At 51.7% G+C, this 8,537-nt stretch overlaps 1 protein-coding gene across 1 annotated transcript in view; it reads left to right on the top strand.

Moving 5' to 3' along the window:
- The window catches only part of Vill (villin like), a 19,542-nt gene extending 11,138 nt beyond the window's left edge, over window positions 1-8,404 (top strand). Inside the window, 11 exon segments of the mRNA XM_008855103.3 lie at window positions 162-265; window positions 2,032-2,169; window positions 2,267-2,425; window positions 3,844-4,023; window positions 4,544-4,686; window positions 5,444-5,588; window positions 7,085-7,270; window positions 7,451-7,522; window positions 7,711-7,763; window positions 7,765-7,972; window positions 8,200-8,404. Coding sequence (XP_008853325.2) covers window positions 162-265; window positions 2,032-2,169; window positions 2,267-2,425; window positions 3,844-4,023; window positions 4,544-4,686; window positions 5,444-5,588; window positions 7,085-7,270; window positions 7,451-7,522; window positions 7,711-7,763; window positions 7,765-7,972; window positions 8,200-8,313 — 1,502 coding nt within the window. The 3' untranslated portion in view covers window positions 8,314-8,404.
- The last annotated feature ends 133 nt before the right edge of the window (window positions 8,405-8,537 follow it).

The following is an 8,537-nucleotide window of genomic DNA, read 5'->3' on the forward strand; positions in this document are numbered from 1 at the left end:
CGGAGCCTGGGTGGAACGAGCGGCTCTGGATCCTGGCTGGGTGAGGAGATGCGGCCATCTGAGAAAGGAAAGGACAGGACAAGTCCTACAACCTTGGGGAGACAGGTGAGGAGAGGGTCTGATGGCACTGGAGGAGGTCATTGACTCTGTCCCACCTTCAGGTAAATTGATGCAGGTAAAACTGGATGTGAGCAAGCTCCACAGCCAGCCTGAGCTAGCAGCCCAGCTCAGGATGGTGGACGGCGGCGCCTCCGGGAAGGTGGAGGTGAGGGCACTGGCTTAGTTGGGGGAGATGCGCACACAAGAATAGGCTCTTCAGCACTCGGGAGGTAAAGGCAAGCGGATTTCTGTGAGTTCAAGGCCAGCCTGGTCTACATAGTGCGACCCTGTCTCAATAAAACAAACAAACAAACAAATAAATAAATAATAGGCTCTGCCTATAGAACAATTAACCCAGGGAACTGGCAGTGGCAGAGGTGCACACCTGTAAACCCAGCACTCTGGAAATGGAGACAGGAGGATCAGAGTTCAAGGCCAGCCCAAACTATATGAGACATTGTCTCAACAAACTAAATAAAATGACTTGGGAACATGTGGGTGCACATTCACACACAACCAGGGCCATCCGTGGAAATATGCACTCACTCTTCAACAGCTGGCTCATACATTGTCATGCCTAAAGTCAGTGAAAACAGAAGGTCCTGCCTAGATTTGTCCTAATATGGATAACTAGAAATGGGGGTGGTAAGAAATGGAGAGGGGGAGTAGGAGAGGGAAGGAAAGGAAGACCAGGAAAGGTACAGAGTAGGAGGAGACAGAGGGAAGGAGGTAGTGGAAGGAACCCAGGGGAGAGGGGAACCCAGAGAAAGAGGGGTGTCAGGAGAAGCAGAGGTAAACGGACAGATGCAGAGGTCAGACAGAGCAAGGACATATGAAAAGCAGAGAAGAGAGAAGGGCAAGGAAGCAGGGGAGGGGCCTGGGATCCAGTTCCAAGCACAAAGGCAGGAAGGGTCCAGAAACAGGAAGGCCTGAGCTCCAGGTAAATGCCACTCTTGGATGGCCTTTGGTCTAGGCTTCTGAAAACAAGAGGCTCTGATGCTCTGGTCTGGAGGGCTAGGCTCCTGGAGAAGTCTCAGTCTGTGTAGGTAAAGGATGCCAGACATCATTCCAGACCCGCTGATGTGTAGTGAGGCAGGTGGTGTGGTCCCTGATTTGCAGGAAGAACTAGAGCTTGGGATGGCCACATGCTGGGCTTCCACCAGTCCTACCTGGTTCTAAAGCACTGGCATGGTTCCCACAAGAACAAGAGGTCACACCAACCAATGTAAGCAAGTGCTTCCCTTTTGGCCTTAGAACAGGCTTTGCAGTTTTCTAGCTTCAAACTCACTGTGTAGTCAAGGAAGACCTTGAACTTATGATCCCCCTGTCTCCACCTCCCCAGTGTCAGGATTACAGGTGTGAACTATGACACCTGGTTTGTAGGGTGTTGGGGATGGAACCCAGGGCTTCAGCATATTAGGTAAACACTCTACCAACTGAGCCGCATCCCCAGCCCTGTTTTTTTGTTTGTTTGTGGCCTAGGTTAGGTCTTTGTTTGTTTGTTGTTGTTAATGATACTTGAAAGAAAAAAGGGGATCCCCTGCCCCAAAGCTCCGAAGTCTTTCTTCTGGTCTCTCATCTGTGCCCTGGTCTGAGCAGTGGGCAGCTGTGTATGTGTGGGGACCTGTTTTCCCCTAGCCAGGGCTATGACCACTGTGGTCTGGACTGTGGAGCTGGGTCCATCTTGCAGCCTCTAGTCTTTGCTACTTATTTGCCCAGGTACAGCAGATAAGCTGAGTCTGGGCTGTGGTGTGGGGACTCCAGAGGTCTGTGGGGGAAGTGTCACCCACAGATCCAATGTGGAACAGGGAAGGCAGAGTTGGGGTAAGCCATTCATCAGCACAGATAAGCCAAGACCTTTCTGGCTGATGCAAGTGAGCAGGCTGCTGGAGGCAGAGATTCCACCCGTGCCCACTGTCCCCTGCTCCTCAGGTATGGTACATCCAGGACTTACACAGGAAGCCTGTGGACCCCAAGCATTATGGACAATTGTGCTCAGGCAACTGCTATCTTGTCCTCTACACATACCAGAAACTGGGCTGTACCCAGTACATCCTATACCTATGGCAGGTATGGAGGTGCCAGACACCTTAAAGCCCAAGAACTGGAATCTGAGAATGGGATAGGAGACACATACCAGGCCATCATTGGCCCTTTCCTGTTATAGGGCCACCAGGCCACCATGGAAGACACCAAGGCTCTGAACTGCAATGCTGAGGAAGTGGACCTCATGTACCAGGGAGTGCTGGTGCAAGAACACGTGACCATGGGCAGAGAACCCCCCCACTTCCTGGCCATCTTCCAGGGACAGCTGGTGGTCTTCCAGGTATAGCCTACTGTGTTAGACTTTTTTTTTTTTAATCTCTCTGACAAAATACCTGACATAGAGGCTGGGGTGATGGTTCGGGAGGTAAAGTGATTGTCTTGCAAACATAAGGACCTGAGCTTGACCCCCAGGCACCCATGTAAAAATACTGGGCATGCATGGCATGTGCTTTTAATCCCAGCACTGGGGAGGTACAGACAGGAGAATCCCTGGGACTTGATGGCCAGCCAGTCTAGCCTCATTGGTGAGCTCCAAGCCAATGAGAGATCCTGCCTCAAAGGAAGAGGACAGCATTTCTGAAGATATCTGAGGCTGCCCTCTGGCCTCCACAAGCACACACATGAACATACATACATGCATATAAATATGCATAATAAAAAATACCTGACATAAACAGTTTAAAGGAGGAAGGATGATTCATTTTAGGTCAGCTTCGAGGTTTCATGGACCCTGGCTCTGTTGAATGTGTACCTGGATGAGGTGGCATACCATGGTGTCAAGGGCATGTGGCAGAGGCTGCTCACCTCATGGCAGACAGGAAGAAGAGAGAGGGAGAGAGAGAGGAAAAAAGGAAGGGACTAGAACTTAGGGTAGAGCCTTCAAGAGGAATCTTACAACAACCTGTTTCTTCTGGCTAGGCCCTAGCTCTTAAAGTTTCCACTTCCCCACAAACAGTATCAGCAAGCATTCAACATGAGCCTGTGGGGGACATTTCAGATGCAAACCATAGCAGGGCAGCAGCATTCTGAGTCCTCCATGTACACACATACATATTTGTAAACACCTGTTCTTAGGTCTGGCTTACCAGTTACTGGTTTCCTGGTACATGTTCCAAGGAGACCCCCTACTTGGAGTCTTCCCCTGGTCCCAGAACTAGATTGAGAGCACTGATGGGGAATCTGACTCAAAAGGGAAGCAGAGCCTTGCTTGTGGGGCTACACTCTGACAAGGCTGCCCTGCATGTTCCTTCTTAAGAGCTTTGTCCAGGGCCCCTAGAGATGGGTGACAAGTCAATTTTGTTTATTTTATTCATTTATTCCTATTTTATGTGTGTGTTTTACCTGCATGCATATGTGTACCTGTGTCATGCAATGCCCACAGAGGCCAGAAGAGGGTGTCGGATTCCCTGAAACTGGAGCTACAGATGGCCATTAGCTGCCATGTAGGTGCTAGGAACTGAACCCAGGTCCTCTGCAAGAGCAGCCAGAGCTCTTATTCACTGAGCCATCTCCAGCCCCCAACAAGTCCATTTTGAAAGGACCTATTTCCCTGTCCTCTGCTGGCAGAATCTCTACAGTCTATGCTTAGAGGGCTAGAAGACAGTGGTGGTCCCAAGCTGAGGCAGTTTGTCCCCAGTTGGGACAAGGAAGTGGTTCCCAGGACCCCTTGCCTTGGCCTGAGGTCTCACCTTCTTCTAGGGGATTGCAGGTGGCAAAGGGGGGAAGCCACAAACATCTGGCACAAGTCTATTCCATGTACAAGGCACCGACAACCACAACACCAGGACCATGGAGGTGTCAGCCCGTGCCTCTTCCCTCAACTCCAGTGCTATCTTCTTTCTGGTTACATCTGGTGCCTGCTACCTCTGGTTTGGGAAGGTACCAATGAATCATACCTGGGGACTAGGCCAGAGATGGATCCCTTTCACAGAGGATGCAGATTTTAAGTCCAATCAGAGATAGGCCAATGGGGATGAGGCTGGGGATGGCTTGAAGAGGCCAGGGGTCCCTGATGGAAGCTAGAGGAAGTTACAAAGTCAAAGGTAGACTGGATTCCTTGGGTCAGAGACAAACCCGGTGGAGTCTGCCTCCTTTCCTTCCTGCTTTGAACAGCAGACTTAGCAACTCTCTCTGGGAAAAGGAGAGGCCTAGCTTAGTATGCTTGAGTTTTCTCTGATCTTCAGCATAAACTGAATGATCCTAAAGCCTGGATGTCTTTAATTCATAATCTAGACTCAGAGAGGAAGAAACTGAAAAGGAGATCCCTTGTTCACTGCTGCCTTGCCTACAGTTTAGACCTCCTTAGTTCAGGGTTGCACAGACCCTGATGAATAGGACGGGGAACTGGAGGTGAAGGCCTGCCCCTGAAGTGCTTGACCCAGCCTCTGTGCTTGGACAGGGCTGTAACGGGGACCAGCGTGAGATGGCGAGGATGGTGGTCACTGTCTTCTCAGGGAATAACAAGGAAACAGTACTGGAGGGTCAGGAGCCTCCCCACTTCTGGGAGGCCCTCGGAGGCCGGGCCCCCTATCCCAACAAGAGGTAACAGGGTTGGGAGAGAGTATTCTTATCCTAAGGTGGAATGAGGCCCAGAGAATGTGGATGACTAATGAAAAGTCACACGGAGAGCTGGAGAGCTGACTAGAACTGAGGGACTCTCAGTCTTCCACCTCTAAGGGCTTAGGAGTCAAGCCCACCCACCAGTCTCTAGCCCTGAGCAACTTGGTCAGGAAAATGCCAGGGCAAACAGGGGGCAATGGCTCCCTCTGCTGGCAGAATCCACTCCCTGCATTACTACCGTCCTGGGCAAAGGGAAAAGCCACATCCTGCAACTACAGGATAAAGGACAGAGGGTGTGTAGGAGGTAAGGGCAGAATGAGGATTCAGGGAGGATGGATCTGAGTCCCAGGACACTGCACTCCACTCATGTCTTCTGAGTTCCCAGCCTTGCTTCCCTCCTCCTACTTTGGACCTGAGACCAGCTACCTGCCGTAGCTGAGCCCAGGGGACTCCCACTTGAAGAAGGACAGGGACTCAGCTCAGATTCTCCCTCCTGAGTCAGTGATCCCCATTCCTAATGCGTAGCCTGGAGCAGCTGGCTGGGGTTTGAAAATCTATTTTTCCCACTGAAAGAAAGGTACTCTGGGCCAGAGCAGGTGCTATTAGGGAGAACTTTGGGGTGGGTGGAGCTCAGAGGAAGACCCAGACCTTCTACCCCCAAAAAGCTGCTTCCCTTGGGATGGGGGCACACATACCAAGTGTGACCTAGACTGCACCCCTCACAACCCCCACTGGCCAGGCTTTCTGAAGAGGTCTCTAGCATCCAGCCCCGCCTGTTCGAGTGTTCCAGCCACATGGGCTGCCTGGTTCTCACGGAAATAGTGTTCTTTGGCCAAGAGGACCTGGACAAGTATGACATCATGTTACTAGATACCTGGCAGGAGGTAAGACAGCCACTCCCCACTTGACTGGAGTTGAATGCAGAGCGTGTCTGCATTTGTGTAACTGAGTGTGAGAGTGTGAGCCTAGCCTGTAACTGCGCAATAGTGTTGCCATACATTGAGAGCATGGTATGACTGGAAGATAGTAATATCTGTGATTGTGACAGTGTGTGAGTTATATGAATCTCTGTATCTGTGTGTGTGAGACTTCAGGTAACCAAGGGCCTATGGCTGACCACATGCTGGCAGTAGTAAGTGGAAGGACTGGCGGTATAGTATATGCGAGCTGATTCTGTTACTAAGCATTTGGCTTTGTAACTACGGCTGTGTCTGAGATAACCTGTGCCAATGACTGCATGGTTCAGCAAACTAGAATCAGCCAGATCAATTATAACTGGCCACTCTTCGTGTGCACGTGTGTATATGTGAGAAACAGGGACAATGGACCAGCTGTTGGTGTGACTAAGCTACTATACTGTGAGTCTGCGATTCTTTTGCTGTGTGAGAAGATGGTGTAACCAGTGGGGTATGCATGACAGTTAACCAAATTTGGCAGTGTCTGTGTGCAGACCTGTTTAACTTGGTGAATGACAATGTGGCTGTGATCTGCTGTCAGACAATGGACATTTGTATGTCTGTGTAGCTGTGATAATGTCTGTGGTACTCTGAGTTGGTAATGAGGCTGGGCGGGTCTCTCACTAGTCTGGACTATATCCTCCTGGCCAGCCCCAGTTCTTTAACCTAGCCTTCTCCCACTACACCTCTGGAGTCCTTCTTCAGCCACAGTGACCTTTTGCTGAGCCCTGAGCATGCCAGGCACATTTTACCTACCTACTTCACATTTACAGTGCCTAGTTCTCCCTATTGTCCCCAGATATACATGTGACTTGCCCCCTTATGAAGGGTCTATGGAGGCAGAGATTGTTGTTGTTTCAAGTCAGGGTCTTATAGCCCAGGCTGATCTTGAACTCATATAGCTATATAGCTTTGAACTTCTGATCCTCCCAACTCCACATCCCAAACGCTGGGATTACAGGCCTGTCCTATCTCATCCTGTTTATGGGGTCCTGGGGATTGAGCCCAGGGCTTTGTGTGTGTTAGTTAGGCATGCACACTACTAACTGAGCTGCATCTCCAGCCCCCTCCCCTCCTCTTTTGACAGACAGGGTCTCATGTTTCCCAGACTGGCCTCAAACTGGCAGTGTAGCCAAGGATGAATGACCTTCAATTTTTGATCCTCCTGTCTCCATCTTTGGAGTGTTAAGATGATAGGTGACACCATACCTGGTTTAGGGTACTCCATAGATATTTATAGATTGAACACATGCATGCACATTCGTGACTTTGTGTGTTCATGGGTTTATGGGCATGGCAGCTTGCTAAGTGAGCCTGCTTGGCCAGGGCTATGCATGCAGGTTTCTGAGGTCGTCTGATGACATGAGGTAGGAAGTTAGTGGCTGGCTCAGGCAGCCCCTCCACCAGATTCCCTTTGTGGCTAGATTTTCCTGTGGCTTGGGGAAGCTGCAGGAGAGCAGAAGAAGGAGGCAGTGGCCTGGGGCCACGAGTACCTGAAGACCCATCCAGCAGAGAGGAGTCTAGCCACACCCATTGTGCTGGTCAAGCAGGGCCATGAACCTGCCACCTTCACCGGGTGGTTTGACACTTGGGACCCCTACAAGTGGACGGTGAGGCCTGACATCCCCAGTCCCATCTTGATCTAGGAGGAGACTGGGAGAGCCCTGGCGGAGGACCTCCCAGGTGTGGGAGGGTAACCTGGCCTTATCCTTTTAGCTCCCCTCCTGGGCTTCAGAGGTGCTCCCTTACCTTGCCCCAGTCCTGCTAACAGCCCTGATTCTTGCCCCCAGAACAACCAGTCCTGTGAGGAAGTAGTAGAGTGTAGCCTGGGACCAGGATCTGCCATCACTGAGATAACAACAGTGAGTGTTCTCCTTGTCGACCCCCTCTCAATGACCTGGGCTCAGATGATGGGGTCCAGAGGGGGTGGGAGCAGGAGCCAGGTCCTAGAAGGGGTACAGATGGTGCCAAGAGGCCTGTGGGTTCAGTGTGATCTCTGGTGGGTTGCCTGTTCCCAATCTTCCCTAGCCTGAGGCCTCTCTCTGGACAGGAAGTCAGTAACTTCCAGCTAACCCAGTGGCCCAAAGATAGCAGAGCAGGTCTCAACCCTGCGAGCCCTCAAGGGTTCACAGGACAGCTCAGAGAATGGGCTGGAGCTGGGACTCCAGAATGAGGGCAGGAGCCCCAGCGTCAGCACCAGCAGCAATTGCAGCTGCGCCAGCTTAGCAGCCAATGGAAGCCTGCCTCCGGAACAGCTGATGCACCAGGCTGTGGAGGATCTGCCACCAGGGGTGGACCCTGCCCGCAAGGAGGTGGGCATCAGACCCTGCTGCTCTCAGCCACAGACCCAATGAGCTAACTCTGCACTCGAGAATCCTAGGGTACTGTGTGCCCATGGTAGCCACAGCAGGCTTCTTTGGGAAACGTGTTCTAGATGGGCAGTGGACAGATGGGCAAAGCCTGGTACTGATGACACCTCTGGGTGGGGCAGGACTCTGGGCTCCAGTAACTCCCATTGCTCCTCCATCTCCCACCCCAGTTCTATCTCTCAGATTCTGACTTCCAAGACATCTTTGGAAAATCTAAGGAGGAGTTCTACAGCATGGCCAAGTGGAAGCAACAGCAGGAGAAAAAGAAGCTGGGCTTTTTCTGAAGTGGGAAGTCCTTGCTTACCACACCCCCAGCCTCCTCCTGGGACCCCTCTCCCTTCTCAATAAAAGCCAGTGGTTGGCATCACAGTGATATATGTGCCTCCAAGCCGGACTGCCCGGTGGGGTCCCCCTCTCAGGAGCAGGTCCCTGTGGTGCTCCAGACTGTCCTCCTCCATAGAAGGGATCCCTTCCAGCTGCTCCCTTCAGATGAATCCATGGACACAGG

Source organism: Nannospalax galili, unplaced genomic scaffold (assembly GCF_000622305.1).
Source record: "Nannospalax galili isolate Female #2095 unplaced genomic scaffold, S.galili_v1.0 scaffold2008, whole genome shotgun sequence".
Lineage (NCBI taxonomy): Eukaryota > Metazoa > Chordata > Mammalia > Rodentia > Spalacidae > Nannospalax > Nannospalax galili.